Genomic DNA, 19116 nt, shown 5'->3' with positions numbered 1-19116 from the left:
AAAACAGTGCTCAGAACATTCAGGCAGGTGTTCAACACATTTTGTGGAATGAATGAATCCATTGCATTATCATATGTAAAAAATGTTCCTTTTTCTTAGGCAGATACAGTTCACTCTGTACCTCACTTTTGAAATACTACTAACATGGTGAAGTGTGTGAGGAGGTAGAGTGTAATGTTGCTATCGGATGCTTTGGATTAGATGCCAGGAGTAGACTCGGTTCTTCTATTTTTGATTGGGTGACCTTGAATTTATGCAGCAAGATCTCCGACTCCTCACCTTTGAAATGGAGAAATTATACCTATGTCATCAGTGCAAACGTGATGATGTGTGAAAATCCCCGAGCACCATGCCTGGTGCATAGTAAGAGCTCGGAAATATTACCTATCAGAAAGGTAAACAAATCACGGACATCTATGCAAGGGAAACAGACTATTTTCCAGATTCCCTTCCAGGTGAGAGGAAGCCCAGGCAGATAGCCTGGTGCATATTAACTAAAGAATCTAAGCTGGAATATTTAAACAGTGACTCTTGAAATGGGATGGGAGGCTTTGAAGAGGGCTGTAAGAATCTCTTGGAATTTCCCCCTCCCCTGTAGAATTTGTGTTGGAATGCACGTCCCGCTCTTGAATGTAAAGTGTCCTGCTCCCCAGGGTTTGGGAGTGAAACAAATGTTGATAAATTTACAATTCATTACTAAGGTGTAATATGTTCAAATCTTTGTGATGACTGTAAACATGGCATATTTTTGAAATTTTGACTAGTTTGTATAGAAGGGAATCACTACTCATTAGGGAGGCTCTGGCGCGGAGCATTTCCCACAGCAATGCTGTAACAATGTTCCAAGATGTTTCACTTCTGAATGCAGGCATTTCTATGTCTCTTTGGGGGAAAATGACTTTGTGAATTTTACTTTTGCTAATTGTAACACTCTATGTTGTTTTTATGATAAATTATTGGTGTTTTTGAAAGAATATTTTATATTCTAAATAAAACGACTCTATTTTTAATGTTGGGATCCTATTGGGTTGGTTTAGCAGAGGCAGAAAGGTGAACATTACCAAATAAATAGAAATCTAATTTTAATAGTTTTACTCTATAATTCTTTACAAGATAGCAGCATTGTCTGAAAGTAGGCTTACATTTAGGTGTCAGTTTGTAAAAATTAATGTACCTTCCTTCAATGCCACAAAGGGCTTCTTGATGACCATTGAAGATTATTTGAGAAGATAATTCATACTGTCACAGCCCAGAAATTTCTGTCTTTTGACTAACTGGGTGTAATAGGGACATGAGTTTTCTTTTACTCCCGCAGTCTTCATGATTTAAAGAAAGAAAAATCAAGACTGCCTTTTCCATTTGTAGTATATGCATGGATAATTGTCCCTTTTCAAACACGTTTAGAATGGGGACCATAAGCCTGATGTGATTTAAACATCTCTTTAGACTAATCATTCTGAGGAGACTGGGTGAAGTTAGGGAGGAGCCAGAAACAGAAGCTGTTGTTTATTATCTTGAAAGCCAAGGTCAGCAACAGCAGTTTCCTGCCTTTCTGAATGTGGGGTCTGCGCTGGACTTCGAGGGGCGGGGCACGGTCGCCTTGCGTTGGGAAAGCTCTCCTGAGTGATGAACATTTTTCATGGCGCTGAAGAGCAGCGCATTGACAGAGGCAGTGTTGTCCTGAGGAGCCCTCTGCTTTTACCTTTAGTGTCTCAAGGGTCTTGGGAGGCACAAAACCTGACAAGAGTCAAGCACTCTAGATCGCGTCAATCCTTGTTTATTATCTGCACCTTCGGATACCATCTTTCTTTGAGCTAAAGTCCGTCACAAAGTCAAGTCAAGAACCTTGTGCAAAACGGAGTGGGTTGCTGTTGTCACAAGGCTAATTGCTTTCGAGTATGTTTCCAGAATCTTTCAAAGATACATTGGAAAGAGCCAATATGTTTGAGGAAGACAAAAATGGGCTGTGAACACCAGCTATGCCAGCGGGAGATGCTGATCAAGGAAGGACCTGGCTCAAGATCGGGATGGCAGTGTCATCGTCCATGAGCACATTCTGCTCACGATGTTGTTGAGTAAGGGGTTTTTTTCAGGCACATGGTTTCTATCCCTTTGGAGGCAGGGCTTCGGGTGCAACTTTTTTTGTAAACGTAGGAATCCCTGCCCTGTGGTAATGCATCAGCTCCGATCCAGTCCAGCCCTTATCACGAGATCCTTTTCTCAGGGACACAAATGAAGAGCCAAATGTGAAATTGTAAGGGCTGTAGTTATGTCACGTGCCACAACAGTAAAGGAAACAAACTGAAGACAATGAAATGGCTCATCTAAATAAGACACCAAGCATAAAGACCTTTAGGATCAGTGCCTCTGATTGTCTAAACAAGAAGATGGATTTTTCCTAATTTTCTTTAGTTGTGTGCTGGGAATGAGTCCCAGAACAGGCCCGCTGCGAAGTGTTTAGATGTCGTAAGGAAGTCAGAGCACGTGTAATTTACTACTGCACCAGGTCAGTTCCTCTCAGTAGGAATGGGACTTAACCCTGTTATCATTCTGTCATCTGCCTCTCCCATTTCCCACCACGCGTAGCCCTGCCTCTCCTCACGTCCCCTCCCTTTGCCGTTGCTTCTTCATTCTCTGAGAAAGCAGAGGCCAGCTTCTAAGAAATCACTGCGTCCTGCCCTATCACTTAAAATTGATCTGCAACCGTAATCATCCTTATCGTTTTTTCCTTGCCTTTTACTCATTCCTTCTTTAATTCTCTTGTTTAGCCATTAGTTTGTTTGGCATTAATTGGGTACTTTTAGGTGCCAGACACTGTGCTGGGCACTGCAAATGGATCGGTGAATTAGGCACAACCCTGCTGACAGGAAAGAAAGATGCCCCTTTTCTCTCCAAGGTAATTCTCTTTGCCTGCAGTCTTCACGGCATTCCTTCCGGCCTCCTCAGCAACCAAGCTCTATCAAAATTAAATCTTGCTTGTGTACTACAGATAATTCTTCCTACTTGACTAGTTCTTTTCCGTCAGGATTGAAACAGGCTCAGGTTTCTTCTGTCTTAAGAAGTAAATAAAACAAATTAAAATACTCTAACTTATTTCTCCCTGTCATTACTGCTCTCTCTCTCATAATTAAGCTTGTTAAAAACAACTGGCTACTCTTACTCTCTGTACAGCTCTTGGGCCCCCCAGCGCCACCATACCAATTCATTCGCCAGCTCCATGGAACCCAATTTATTCCTTCTAACACTTTATGGGAACTGCACTCACCAAGGTTACCAATGCCTGTTTCGGATGCTTTCCCAGTTCTTCTCTTTACTCTCCATATTGACCACTCTTTAAGTCTCCTTCCTTGGCTTCTGTGACACTACTTTCTCCTGGTTTTCCTCCCTCTGTGGCAATTCCTTCTGTTTATTTTACAGGCTCTTTATCCTATCTCCACAGAATTTTAGCTACTCCAAGATTTCCTTTCTATTCCACACCATTTCCCCCAGTAATCCTATCTCCTCTAGAGTCTGCAACAAACCCTCTGTATACATCTCTAGGCCAGATGATTCTTCCGAGCTCTAATTCCATATTTCTAACTTTACCCTTGCAGTCGGTCCATAGATACTTCACATCCAACATGGGCAAGACAATGAAATATGCTCACTTCTCTGAAATATATTCCTCTATTACTTGTCCTCATTTAGGCACTTTATCCTACACAATTAATAATAGTGGTTACCATTTATTATTTTCAGGCACCAGGCACCCTGCACAGTCCTTTATACAGATTTTTGCACTAAATCCTACTAATAACTACCTTTGGAGACAGGTGCTGTCACTAGCATCCTTTTTAACAGATGTGCAAACTGGGTCAAATTAACTTGCTCATAGCACCTAGTGAGTGGCCAACCCTAGCTCTGCCCCCAGGGAGTGAGATTCTGGAATACAGGTTCTCAGCTGTCACTCTGCTTTCTTTATTGATGATTCAAGTGAGTACCTTTGACTCCTTTCTCTTCCCCCTTCCTCACATCTACTCACTTGAAGTCTATTGATTCTATTCCCAATGCATCTATTTATTTCTATTCTTACTGCTATTTACCTTATCATATTAGACCTTCACAGAATCAGTATCTTGCCCATATGGTTATGGCACTCTCCTGATTAATGCTCTCGACCCTGGTCTAATCCCTGCCTACACCGAAGAGAGTGATCTTCCCCAAGCATCAGTGTGATTATAATATGCTTTGCTTTGTAATCTTCCAGTGACTTTTTACAGCCTTTAGAATGTTGTCCAAATCCCTCAGTATCTTATATAAAGCCTCTGTTTCCTGATCCTTGCTTACCTCATTATTCTCATCTTTTGCTGTCCAGCCCCAATGAGCTACTTGGAGTTTTCTGGACTTACTGTGTTCTTTTGGGACTCATGGCCTTCACCTCCACAGTTCCCTCTGCATAACTCTCTTCCTTTCCATCTTCACCTACAAGACTACTGTTAATTTACAAGGCTTTTCCAAAAAGCCTTTCTTATGCTCACCTCTTTGCAAGCCATCTAGGTCAAGTAACACTAGTCCATGCCTTTTTCTACAGTACCGCATACCGTTTTATGGCTTTCATTATCAATTTACTTTTCTTTGTTTTTTTATTAGACTGTGAACTTTTTGTGAACAGGTCTCTGTTCTGTATCCTAGCACCTAACACCATGCCTCATATATTGTAGATTTTCAATAAAATCGTAAGTGAGTAGGTGCAAATCTGTCCTTGCTTCCACTATTTCCTCTTTCATACACTAACAAGACCATCTTTAGTTGTAGGATAACAGCACCTCTGTACACTGCAATTAGCTTACACAAAACTTTCAACTTGATTGATGTTCACATATTCATAGAGTAATATGATTCATATTATATGTGAATCATAAAGAAATGCCTGGGGTTCTGTCCTAGCATTTGATAATTTCTGTTAAATATTTCTCCTGTAAATTCACCCTGAAACTGAGCTTATTTCTATCTTCCTGGTAGAGTAGAAAATACCTCAGTGCATGCTTTTCTCCTACTCTTCCCCACCCAAATTTTCTGTATGCAAAATCTTTCCAATGGGTGCCAAGTAGAATCAGTCACAAAGCCAAACCCCCATCAGAGGAAATACGGCAAGGTGTCAGTCTGCATGTTGGCAGAGGCTTGAGTCACTTGACTTTACAAATGATCTTTAAAATTTCTTGGGGGTGCTCTGCACTTACCCTGTTTCTGCCCTTTCTAGCTCTCACAATGGTGCCACGTCTCTCTGAGTCACTTTGTTATTTTCTAAGCACAGAACTGTTGCCTGCAGAAAATATGCCGAGTTCTCCCATAATCATAAATCCCCATAAAACTCAAACAACAGAGGCGCCGAATGGAGAGGCATAGGATGTCTCACTTACGAGCAGCAACTCTGTAATTATGTTTAGGCAATCTATGCAAGAGGTACAGCCAAAAGTCACCACTGTTATTTATGAAAGGTTGCAGCATTTTCTTTTCCAAAATGATGTTATCTATTTTTATTTCAACTAAATATGATTGTCAGGTGTTTTTACATTATTCATCCTATTTCATATGCACATGTATTTAGCCCTATTTAATTTTCTGAGCTAATTTAATTTTTAGTTTATGCCAGTTCTTGCTGTGTGCCTCTCAGGAATCTCTGAAGAGCTACATTTGACTAGTGGCAAGGCCACGACTTCTCAGTTGGAGAGAAATCCACTTATTCTTTTCTTTCACGTTGAAAAGGCAACACTTGTAATGACTTGCATGTAAACACGTTTACCATTTGCACACTTTATATTTGCAGAGTAATTCACTGTTTAAAATTTAACACAAAATGTATTTGTTAAATGATGATGAATACATTCATCAAGGAATATATTCAATCCACTTGCTCTTTTACCTGAACGTTCTCCCTTTCCTTGGATTCTTTCTTTGCTCTCCTCCCGATTTGGGGTATCTTATAAAATCCTGTCTTTGGCCCTCTGGCCATGTTCCAAGAGGCAAAAATGGATCTTTTTATCTCTAGCCAAGATTTCATTTCTCCTCTAGCCTCCTAAATGTGTATCTTCCTCCAGAACTCAGTTTTTGTCAGTCTGTCCTTCCCTCTTTTAAATTTAACCTTAGTCATACCCTTTTCTCTATTTTTCTATTGATTTTCAAATCTGTATATCTGATCTTGATCACTTACTTACAATCTAAAATTTCTAAATCTTCATTTTAATCTGAAGATTAAAAAAGTTTTTTTATCTTTGCCAGAGAACATTTTTCCATTGCTTTAGCAGAGAAAGAAGAAGGGAGAGAGGAAAGAAGAGAAGGAAACATCAATGTGAAGGAGGAAAACATTAGTTGGTTGCCTCCTGTACACACCTGGGTTGGGGATTGTACATGCCTGGACTGGAGGCTGAACTTACAACCTAGGTATATGCTTGGGATCCAAACTAGCAACCTATCAGTTATGGGACAAGGCTCCAACCAACTGAGCCACACCAGCCAGGGTTTAACCTGAAAATTTTAACTTCTCTTCCTCAGCATATCTTTTAAACAATCCCACTTCTAATCTCTTGAAACAATCTTTTGAGTCATATTTGATTCTCTCCTATCTCACTCTTTATATCACGTCTTCACTAGTTTTGTCATTTATCAGTATGTCTCGGGACACCATGACCCCGTGGACACAAATATGAATGGGATGATGTTTCAGCCATTGTGGGTGCACGATCTGGTGGGAGAGATGTTTGGACAAATTACTATAGCAACATGGTGTGTTGTACAGATGCAAGAACAAAATGCCACAAAGACGGGGGAGAAACACCAAATGCTGCCAGTGGGGGTCAGGAAAGCCTGCTCTGAGGGGCTATCTAGAGAGGGTGGATTAGAAGAGGTCACATGATGTCTAGAGAACGCGTGTGGCTGGGGGAGTGTGCACACTGACTTAGAGGCATGGCAGAGTGTGGCCAGCTTAGGAAACTGCTTGTTGAAAGGCATGCTGGGGACAGGGAGAAGATGAGTTTGGGAAAGTGAGTGGAGAGCTGAACACAAATGCCCCCTTGTGCCATGATAATGACATTGGGTTTAAAACTATTAAGAAATAGGGGTATTGGAGGATTTCAGGTAGTGCAGTGAAGCTGTCAAGGTTGCCTTTAGCAATTCTAGCAGCACTCTGGGGGATGATTTAGAAGATGGGAATTAAGAGGCAGGGAGATTGGTTAGGAAACCTTTGCAACAGTTTGGCTAGGCAGAGACCAGACTCCTTGTCTACAGGGCCAAGAGGAAATGATGAGGCTGGAATTGAGGAAATAGCAATTGAAAGAGGAAAAATAACAATTGAAAGAGGATGTGGAAGGATTTCAGAGGAAAAAAATCCCAGGTATAATGACTTGAGGAGAATAAGAAGTTTCCAAATAGGCATTTCAGGCATGAAAAGAGGGAACTCATTATGGTCCTGTAAATGGATGGACAGGTCACTGAAGACCCAATGGAACGGAAACTCCAAGGCTCAGGAAACTTAAAGTATGAGTTTCTCTGTGTTGCTGAATAGCAGGATGAGGCACCTGAGGAGACAGGTGGTGCTGAAGCTCTGCTTGGTTTTCTGGCTTCATTGATGCAGCCCGAGCCTGCATGTCCTCCAAATTTGTTTCCCATGTCTCCCTAACATGAACCTTGGGTCCACATCTGGCGAATCTCATCACTATTCCTCAGACAGCATGTGCTTTTTTAAGTTCTAGGATTTTGTTCTCCTGTTGACAACACTGGAATATCCCTCCTTTCTCCCTCCTTTATCTGGGACAAACTTCCTTTTCTTTAACCCTCCCCAAATCTCTAAAATACTTTTATTCTACCAGCTTCAAGAAAGTTATTCTATCCTCCAGCAATCTCACCTTTATTTGATTTTCTCTTGCCCTATGATTGACATTCATAGGTGCTCAGGAGCAGGAGTGCTAGGTTCAAACCCTGGTTTTGCCACAACTAGCTGTGTGACCCAGAGAAGGTCACTTAGCATCCCTGTGCCTCCAAATCTTCTATATTTAGTGCTTACCTCCCATGTTTGTTGTGAAAATTTATTGAGTTAGTTCATGTACAACACTTAGAACAGTGCAGAATAAATAATAAAGTACAAAATAAAAAGTCAAAAAATACCTAGCTTTTGTTATGTGTGTGATTTTACCTATTGTATTTCACCCTGGACACATAGTAGATGCTCAAGAAGTACTTACTAATTTGACTTTATGAATGTTATTAGATGAACCTGGAATATCTACCTCTATTATAACTTCTAAATTTGTCTTCTTTAGTAAAGAATTGTCTATATTTTTGCTACTTCATAAATAAGGAAAAGCAAATAATATGTAAAGTGTAATGTATAATTTAGATATAGTAAATAAGAAGTATTGAGCGCTTATTATGTACTAGGCATTTATTTCCTTACAGTAACCCTGTAAGTGGGTATCATTACGTTACACATAAACAAACCAAAGTACAAAGAAGCAAAATAACTTATCCAAAATTAAAGAGATAAGAAGCAGAATAGCAGGGACTTGAACTTAGGTTTTTCTGGCTGCAGAGCTCATCTCTACCTTTCTTCCAATATACATCCAACATGTGGGACCTATTGATCTAACAGCAGCCTGAACTGGGATTTCAAGCTTTGTTTATAGGTAGGTGTAGAAGTAGCAAGAGCAGAGAGGTCTTTAAAAATGGGAAACAATTACATGAGCAAGATTGAAAAGTATAAGAGAGCTTGGTATTTGGGAACATCTGGTCTAATGTGCCTGAATCTATGGGGAAGTAATAAATATAGATAAGACCTCTCTTCCTCTTGTCTTCTGTGCCATACTAAATGACACCCTTGCCGGTCCAGTCACCCCAGCTAAAAGTCTGGGACCCCCCCCCCTTGGAAGTTCTCTCATTCATCTGCTAAACTTATAGTTAAATTCCACTGATTTGAGTGATATATATCATTCCTACCTTTTCCTACTGTTACCTCCTCATTCAAGCCTTCTTTTGTTCTGGCTTGGATTGCGAAAGCCTTATTTCTATTTCCCTGGTTCTGGGTTGACAATTTTATGAGAAAAGTTCCGCAAAGTCAAATCCCATTGGCCGTTCTCCTTGTTAGAGGACTTCAATGGTTCCCCAGTGCTTTAGAACCAAGTTCAGATGCCTTCGGAAGACACACGGGGCCTTCCAGGTCTGTCCTGGGCTCAGCTTGCTTACTGACATAAATGACTACGTCTGTTGGTTTAAAGGTCTATTTTTCATGTTGGCTTGGTGAAAGCCTACTCATTACACAAGAGCAGAAGTGACTTTGACTTTGTTGGGAGCTTGCTCTCCAGCCTTAACTATAGTGTTCACTCTTTCATTTTTGCCTTTTTTGTATACTGTACAGCCTGAAATTATATTTTCCAACTGTTTTTGAATAATGATTGTTTGTATTTTACTGAAGTTCCATAAGATAACAGCTATCAGTAGTTTTCTAGAGCAACGTGTGGTATGAAATTGGTACTCAATAATTGTGGGTTGAATTAAAGAAATAATGGATGAACAAAGCCAGAAAAATGATGCAAAGGTCAGATTTTAATAGGCTTTGAAAGTCAGTCAGAGGAGATTGGGGGTATGTCTTTTTGAAAAGGTGATGTGTGCAAATTGGTTTAGGAAAATTAGTCACATAGAAGCTCTCAGGTGATTTATTCTCATCTTTATACCTCTGCTCACACTGTGTTCCTTCCCACAGTTGCCAACCCAGTGCACCTTTGCCCGTTCCGTCCAATGTAGCTCCCTCATCATGGAGGGTATTTTAAAGGCTCATTGGAAAAACAACAGGAAATGATACAAAACATAATTTATTATCTGAGTCTGCCATGTTTCTAAGTCAGCCTGAGCTGTCTGAAAGAGGGAAATCTTCCTAAAAAGACTTACTTATGAACAAACTCAGCAACATACTAGCAGGCAGCTAGTTTGGCTATTTTGGAATTCAAAAAGGGTTCAATAAAGACAGAGAAGTTTTAATTAAAAGTGAAGGACAAAGCATTAGTAAACAATTTTTTTAGGGAGCAAAATAAAGTGTAAGAATTCACTGAACCTTAAAGTATGCATACAAGTAATATTTCCCATTCATTTATTATATAGAGAATTATATATGACACATATACACACACTACAAGTGTACTGATAAATATTTAGCAATTGTCTCACCCCAAAAGAAGGGTGGGGCCCTGAATTGTCATATTTGTTGATTTCTGCAATGTATATACTCTAACCAGGACCAATTGTAAGCAATCAGTATGATGTCACTGAATGCAGAGCTGGGAAAAGATGCTATTAACCTGCACTTGTAAAGCCTGTATTCTTTGGCTGTAACATATGACAACATATATACACTTCTGGGGGCCTGCTGTATATCAGACTCAGGGCTGAGGGCACTGGGGCTGGAAGTCTCTACTCTTAAGGATGTTGGTGGCAGTGGAAGGACTGACAGGCCAAAAATTATGATACATAAGAATAACTAACCCAGAAGTATATGCAAAATACTGTAAAAGCATAGGTAGAACTCCTAGCATACACAGTTATAACTAGGCATTCAGGTATACATATATTTGCTTGAGAAATTCTGGGAAGGCTTGATGGGGTACATGGGGGGCATCAGTTAATCTTAGATTTAAAAGGTAATTGGGAGTTTGCCGGATGAAGGGCATTCCAGTGGGAGGACATAGAAAATTCAGAAAACGACAGATAATCTGGTATCACTGGAGTACAGACTGTAAGTTAGGAGAACCAGGAGAGAGGATGCTGAGACCATAGGAGGGAGCCTATGTTCCCACCTTATTTGTTATGCTGACGAGTTTAAACTCTAGGCCTCAGGGAGCTATCACCATCATTTTAATAACATGCCTCTGTGTTAGAGAGATCTGTTGGTGAGCAATGTGCAGAATGATTTGGGAGGAGTGAGTAGAATGGGAGTCAGAAAGGCTGCTGAGGTGTGTGTTGGACTAAAGCAGGAGACAAGCAGTGACCTGGGACAACGGCAGCGGGACCGGGGAGGTCAGAGTTGAGGGCTAGGAGCTGCAGGTGCCAGGCCTTGGCTAGTGCTGAGATTTGCAGGTGGGTGGGACAGATAGGCACTGAGAGGGCCTCCTAGATTTCTGGCCTGGGAGCCTAAAACAGGAAAGAAACAAGAAGGTAAGGGGTTATCAGGGAAAATAATGGGTTTAGTTTTAGACGTATTAGATTTTCCGTACTTGCAGGAGGTCCCAAAGACGATCATACAGGTTGGGAGATGCCTTTGCTGGAGCTGCCTGTGGAGACTGAGAGGCGGCAGCGGTGACCGTGGGGATGGATGACAGCAGGGAGCATGACAAAGGGCAGGGCTGGGAGGGGTGGCGGGGTAGATGCACCAGGACTGCGACCTGGCTCAGAAATCCCTCTCTGGACACTTCCCTTTTGTGTTGAACTGTGTCCCTTCCTTTTCTCTCTTTCTCCTTATTGCTGATTTTACACATTCTGCCCATCTTTACGGGCCCTGTTGACTGTTATGAGCTCCATAAAACCTCCCTTCGTTTCCCGTCCCCATCCCCCTGCGCCCCAACCCATTTTTTTTTCCCCTCACGGATGCGTGTCCTCTGTTGTAGGACATAACAGTCCATTCAGAATTACTTGTGCCTGTGGCCAGCAGGGAGCTCCCTGAAGGTGAAGCGCTTGTCTTTATGTATCCCCGTAGCTTCCAACCCTCTGCCAGTGCTAAGTGCTTTTCAGGCTGTTTAATTAAATTGAGGAGGACATTGAATATAAAATGACCTATTGCAAAATTTTACTTACTGTTGACCAAGATCAAATTTTATACCTTTTGTCCTTCCTCCAATGCATTAAAAAAGAAGGAAAATAGACTGAGAACATAGATACAGCCCTCCCTTTGACCTGTTTGGAACTTGGGATATCTACTTGCAGTAGGAAGAATTCACGAGAGGCTACATAAAGAAGTATAAAATAGTTTGTTATTTTCAAGGTTAGCTGATTTTATGGGGTTTTTTTTTTTTTGGTATGTGAGGCCAAATTGAGAATTCTGAAGGAGTACAAGATTTCCCTTCTTGCAGGCATTTAGAAAAATTAATTTTTCTTTGCTGATGAAATTATGGCTTAAAGCTACAAGTGTAAAATTGGGAACAAAGGATGTGTGTTCATGTAACCATAGGATACAAAGCATCTAACTGCAGGGGATTTTCACTTAGTTTATGGGATATACACAGTGCGAATCAGAAAATATAACGTTATTTTTTTTAATAATAAGAATAAGATGGTACACTTAGATATCCATGTGCTAAATGACAAAAATTGCACTTTTTTTTTCCAACATAGAGATCTTTAAACTATTAAGGATGTGGTTGAAGCCAAGCAAGTGGAACAAATAAAACAATTACAAATAAAAGATGGGCCTGTGAAAACACTATAAAAACAGTCCCAGTGAATTTGAGAAACCTCTAATTTAGGCTTAATGTTGAAGAGTTTTGTGTCATTAATTTGCCTTGTAAGGAAATTAAGCTACTCACATAACTTAAGGGACTCTATGCTCCAAATATCAGCCCTATTGCCTGACGTCTTGCCATTATGCCTTCCTCCCTATGTCTTAAAGGTATTTTTCTTGTTTCAGGTTTCTTCTTTAAAAAGTAAATACCAGTGGAAGTTGGAGTTAGGAGGCAGGGGGAGAAGAAAGAAGGCACGTTAAAGCCCTTTCTTCACTGGCCACGAGCACATCATACTACAGGACATCGCTTCGAAGAGAGAGAGGAGGCTGTCTAGGAGCTGCGGACCGCTGAGGGCAGGTGTGGGGGCGGGGGTAGCCGACAGGGCAGGTGGGAGCAGAGCAATCATGGATCTTGTCTGATGCAGCTCATTTAATTTGAGCAGCAACTCTACGAGTAATTGTTATTCCCATTTTATTGATAAGCAACTGAGGTTGAGAGAAACGAACTCAGTCTTACCCTTTTGCTTTTGTCTGTGTTCTTCTACTTGAGAATATCAATTTATAATATGTGTATATACTAATTATATAAAAAAGATCATGTGAGAACATTAGAAAAAGAATATAACTCTAAATGCTAATACACTGTGATTATAAGAAGTGGGATAAAAGATGCTTTTTTCTTATTCCTAGTTTTCTGTGTGTTTCATAAAAAACATGATTGCTTTTATGTTGTCATTGTAGTAACAATGGCAACAACAACAAAAGGCAAGTGTTGCTTGAAAAAAAGAACTGCTTTTGTTTCTTGGGCTACCAACATTCTTCTAGTAAGTTAGAAGCTTTCTATGACATTTATGGAAACAAAGGCCATTTGGTATTTTAAAGGCTTGTTTAGTCACATAAAACCCATAATGAAAATTTGGCCAGAAAGTCTGGAAGCTTCTTTCTGGAATATGTTAGTGTCCCCCCCGACCCCCCACCCAGTCACACTGACAGGAAGGAAAACTACAGGGGAGTGAATCAACTGAAAATAAAACTGGTCGCGTGATCAATAAAGGGTTCTGCAGACCCCTGCGTCCTGTGGAAAGCAAATACTCAAATGGAACGTGTTCATCCCTGTGATAGCCCTTTGGAGGCACATGTTTTTGTTGCCTTCAAAATGCCAAAGATCCAATCAATTCCTTTGAAATATACAGTCAATAATAGAGATATTTTTTCTACACAATGCTGAACACCTGAATTGACTGAACTGAGAGAATATTTCCGCATTGTGCAGATATGGCTGAAATGTGACAAACTGATTATTTAAACTGTGTCTCCTCAATATGAAAACAACAAGTTGTGAAACAAAAAATTTTGTCAGCCAAATAATTCTTTTGTCTATGCATTAGTTTGGGTAACTCACTTTATTGGATTTATCAATTATTTCTTTTGTTTCCTAAGATATAATTAAATCTCTGACTAATGGTGGGGGGAGATTCTGGCCTGGATTTTCTGCATAGAGGATATAAATAAAAAACAAACAAAAAACTCATGTTTGTTCCTTACATATAAATGCTCTTTAACTTCCTTTTTAAATGTAGTTCTTTTAGGCTATGTACATTTGACTTTAATAGCTTGGTTAGAAAGGCCTGGCCTCGATGGAATATTCATTAAAACATGAATTAAACTTGCCTGAAAGAAAAACAATGCAGAGAAAATATTAAAATAAAAGTCCTTGGGTTATAGCAGGTGGAGGTTTAAACTTTCAAAGATATAAGAAAAGAACTGTTCAGAAGAGGAAAAAGCCAGATCAGCAGGGGTCCTTGATTTTGGCCAGAACTTCATGGCACTCGTTCCCATGTGTCGGGGGCACCACCGTTGTCCCAGACTCAGAGCCCCGGTGCCACACTGAGGTGTCCTCTCTGCTCCTCTTGTACCTAATACGTTCACCTCTTGTCTTTTCTTTCTTTGAAACGTCTCTCCAGTTCGTATCTTACTTTAAATTGTCCTGATAGAGAACCATGCAACCTCCTCCCTGAATCACTACAACCAACTTTCTGAGTGATCTTTTGCCACCAGTGCCTGGCCCCCCCCGAATCAGCCCTGTCCACCGCCGTCAGGGTCATCGCCCCCGAGCGCCCCTCTCCCCGTTGCTGCTTCCTGCTCACCACTCTCATTCCTTGCTGCCCCTGTACAACTGTTCAGTCTCCTTTCTCTGCCTGATACTTGAGATTCTCCAAAGAATCCTCTCTCCACCCGCAACCCCTGCCGTGCACGCGCGCGCGCGCGCGCACGCATACACACATCATCATCATCCAATCTTACTCTTCATTACCTGCTCAAATACATCATTCATTTGTGTCAAACAAGTCACTCCATCCCATTAAAAATCACTCCCTATGCGCTCATGTCCCGTCTTCAAACCCATACCCTTCTCAGCCCAGCCACGTCCTTTCCCTGTGGAGTGCTGTCCCTTCTGACTTTTACTTTCCAAATTATCTCCATCTTTCTAGAGCCTTCTCAAATGCCACCTCTTCTCTTATATCTTCTCTGATTGCTCTAGCTTCATAATTTCCTTTCTTTTCCTCTGGATTTCCATCCTATCCATGATCAGGACTGAATTAGGTGACCTTGTCTTTAAATACAATGCTACTGATTTATGTACCATCTCCTATTTCTCACTGAGGGTGTTACTGGCTTTGGGAGCCGGGCACTTCATTGTGCAGGACTGTCTTGCATGTTTCAGGATATTTGGCACCCCTGGCTCTTGACGCTAGCTGACGGTGATGTTGTTGTGACAACCCAAGGTGCTCTGAATACATTTCCAAATGCCTTAATTACTAAAAATTTCCCAAGGGACATCACTATATGATATACACACCTGTTTAACAAATAATCTTTGTTTAAATGGCAAATGTTTTTCTAAGAATAAATCTGTTTTCTTAACAGCTCCCAACATATCAAAAATTTATGAAGGAGGTTAATTAACACCTCATGTTAGTAACCACACCATTCTAGGTGTCTTTTATTAGATAGTTCACTGAACTCTTACAACCCTGGATATTGCCAACTAGCCTCATTTTATAAATGAGGAAACTGAGGCACAGAGAGTCCTGCTTATCCAAGATTGTACAACTTGGCTAGAACCTTGGCATTTAAGCTCAGGATTCTTTGGAGACAAATTTTTGGCTTTTTCTTTTACCACACAGCCTCTATGAAGACAGCTTATCTTAACATGAAATAACAGTGTGAACATGTAACACAATTAACAATTTAAAGCACATTATTAATGGTGTTAGGTACTAATGACTATAATTGAAAGGAAGGATATTAGACCAGACAAACAATGTTTCAGAATTTATAACAAGAATATCAATTGGAGTCTAATGAATAAATTTACTTACTGACCTTCTGTGTTACAGACATTAACCCATGATTTGTCTCTAACTGAGATGTACATATTCTTTACTTTCTTATTGTATTTGTTAATGTTTTTCTTGGCAGATGGTCAGCAGTTCTCTCTAAATTTCCCTTAATCAGGTTTTGGATAATAGTCAAATACGTCTTGTATTAGGTAGCACTGCTAGACCCAATGCAATAGGAATCTGAGAGCTGGCAATAGTTGCTCAGGTCTTCCCTTTCTATCCTCTAAGCATCTTCAATTGTTGTATAAATCAAGTACCACAGTATCATTTAAAATGCTGTAAATATTTCTTTCGGTTATAGTTCTTTATTTCATGTCTATCTAAAACAGACATTTACTTGTAGCTTATTTCACTTGTACCCAAATGTCCTATTAGAATTCTTCATATATGAGCTAATCTAGAGTTTAGAAAGTGATAGCATAGATGATCCATATGCATACTTAAAAAGGTATACTCAGTTCCTTTCTGCGCACATGGGGAGAACTGTATTCCCTACACATGTACGCGCACGCATACACACACACACACACACACACACACACACACACACACAAAACCAGCCCATTTGAAATAGCTGATAGTATTGATTTCAAGTTTTCTTTTTCAGCTATGAGCATAAACGTTTACCATGTGTTTATTCTGTTTAGCAAAGAAAGAAAGGGACTAAAAACTAAATTCATAAACAACTAAGAGCAACCGTGTAAATATAAATATGTATATGCTATAAAAGTATTTTGTTCCTATATTGTCTTTTTAACTGTATCTACTGTAACAAAGTTGTACTCGTAAAACCACTATTCAGTTGTAACCACATGGGGATTTAGGTGATCTGAAAACATAAAGGGATTTTGAGTTGTGTTTAGCAGAAAAAAATAGACATTTTTAAAAATTCAATTATTTTTTGTAACAAGTCAAGCTTGGTGTTAAGCTTTTTATTAGAACATTTCCTGAGCAAAGTGCATTTTCGGCTTCTGCAGGCTGAGATGCTTTGTAGGGAACTGGGGAAGAGGGTGATAGAATCTTTCTCACTAAGATTTTAAAAAGTAAGTTCAGGAACCCCTCTCAGTTATGTGTCTCATTCATGAGCAACGATAGAATGCTAAGAAAAGTTTTATTATTGCTTTGTCTCACCTTTTTTCAAACTATCTTGTCAAACCTTTGCCATGCAATAGGATTCTTAAAGATATCCAGTTGCTCCCTCCAGAAGCCAGAAAAGGTATAAATATTTTTATAACATTTCCCAGAGAGGCACAAACATTCATAGGTGGATGTCCAGGGCTTCTGCTTATATTTCCTTATATGTTAATAACACCTGAACTGGTACTCCCTGATGTTCTATCAACATCTCTCCATCTATTTTTAGGTCTTCAGTTGCTTTAGAGATGGATTTAATATGTAAAGCAGAAGCTTACTCTGTGAAATGTTTGCATGATTGCATTTTGGTTGAAGCAGCAGCTAAGAAGGGCAAAGTTGATTTTATCTCACAAGGAACTCTGGCCCGCATTTCCCCTGTGGACCTGGACGTTCAGATTTCCTTACCTGCTTCCTTGAAGATACTGTGCTGTTGAAACTCCTATTCGAGGTCTTCGAATTCAAATTCTTATTCTGATGAGTTGAGTCGTTTTTCCACGTCTTAGAGTTTTCTTTAGGATCTGAAGGAATGGGATTTAAGAAGAGGATCCTAGCTATGAATCCATAGAGGACAGTGGCCAGGATCATCGGCACAACATAAAAGACAGCAAAGTCCATTAGGTAAATAGGTGAGTAGTAATTTCTGGAGATCTTGTAGCCACAGGACACCACGATCGCATTTTTGTAGGTGCTAATATTGAGATCCAGCAGAAAGAACCAGAGCATACAGTAAATGGAGGTGAAAGCCCAGACAAAGATGATGATCTTTTTAGCTCTGGAAAATGTGCAGAGAAACTGGGCTTTGATGGGGTGACAGATTGCTATGTACCTCTCAATAGTAAAGGCTGTGATGGAGCAAGAGGATGCGTTAATGCCCAAGTACTGGAGGTACGTAATGCACAGGCAGCCCACATAGCCGTAGACCCAGAAGCCATAGATACTGTCCGTGATGTTGGGTAGGCCCGCGGCCACCAGGACCATGAGATCGGCGACTGCCAGACTCACCAAGTAGCAGTTTGTGGGGGTCCTCATGTGCTTGGTTCTCATGACGACCAGGACTACCATGATGTTGCCCACGATGCCCAGGCCACAAATAATGAGCACAAGTAAGATGGTGACTACTTGGTATTCTAGGGCCACCTCTGCTCGTGGCTGAAGCTGTGTTTGGTTCAGTTCACTTACAGTCTCGTTTTCCATCTTCAGTGGTTTGAAGTTGTTCTGAAACTACACTTCTCAAAACATCCTCTTGCCAGCGTCTTGCTTTTATCACAGCGTTTCTCTGCCCTGGGAGGAGTAAAGAGTCCATATTCATTCACAGTCTTGCCATTTCAGATAAAGACACCGTTTCTGCCTGCTAAACCTTCACTCCCTCTCCTCTCCCCTCCCCTTTGTTTGCAAGGATAGGGCTCATGCGTACTTCTGAAAACTCCTTTTATTGCAACTCCAGTGTAGGATCTAGTGTAGCAACTGTTTTGACCAGCTTACAGGAAGAGGGACCGGTTTCCTCTTCATAGAGAAAAATGCTTAAGAAACTGAAAAAGCTCCCTGTTGTGAAAGAGTGCTCAGAGGGAAAAGACTAAACAATATCTGCTAACTAAAAAATAAATACCAAGAAACATCTCAGATGCTTGGAAAAAGGAAAAATGAGAAAAAGGTACGAGAAGGGGGAGGTGGTGGTGGGGGAGCCAAGAGGCTCACCGATCAAGCCTGGAGGGAAATCAGCATCTTCCTCCTTAGCTCCCAGAGGGTGGGATGCCTTCGCTTACAGGAAAGCTGGCCTTTGAGCCTATATCCCCGGGGGCCCCCTGCCCTACCTACCCTATAAAGAACAGCCTCTTCTCTTACCTTTTATTCTTCTGTTGCGCTGCTTGCTTCCCCAGAGGGATGAGGCAGTAAGAAGTCCAAGTTCCCAAACCTGCAGAAATTCTCGTCTACTTTGTTTGACAGGGGGCCCCCTTAGCAGTGCTCAGTCTCCAGAACTGCAGTTCCCCTGAACCCTCGCAGCTCTGTTCAAGTGATGACAGACCATTCAGCCGCAGCAGAGGCAGCAGCAGGAGCCGGAGCAGCGAGGCTGTCAAATCATAGATCGTCTCCTAATGAGAACTCTCTCTCTCTCATTCTCTCTCT

General features: G+C 40.8%; 1 protein-coding gene across 1 annotated transcript in view; it reads right to left on the bottom strand.

The window, feature by feature from the left end:
* TRHR (thyrotropin releasing hormone receptor) overlaps window positions 1–18186 on the bottom strand; it is a 34529-nt gene extending 16343 nt beyond the window's left edge. Inside the window, exon 1 of the mRNA XM_054590075.1 lies at window positions 17398–18186. Within this exon, the coding sequence (XP_054446050.1) occupies window positions 17398–18186 (789 nt within the window). The remainder of the gene's footprint in view (window positions 1–17397) is intronic.
* Between the last annotated feature and the right edge of the window lie 930 nt (window positions 18187–19116).

The sequence above is a fragment of the Pteronotus mesoamericanus genome, unplaced genomic scaffold (assembly GCF_021234165.1).
Source record: "Pteronotus mesoamericanus isolate MK-2021 breed Mesoamerican mustached bat unplaced genomic scaffold, CSHL_Meso_final scaffold_174, whole genome shotgun sequence".
NCBI classification, from domain to species: Eukaryota; Metazoa; Chordata; class Mammalia; order Chiroptera; family Mormoopidae; genus Pteronotus; species Pteronotus mesoamericanus.
Note: the sequence above shows the minus strand (reverse complement) of the source record. Positions and strands in the feature narration are given on the sequence as shown.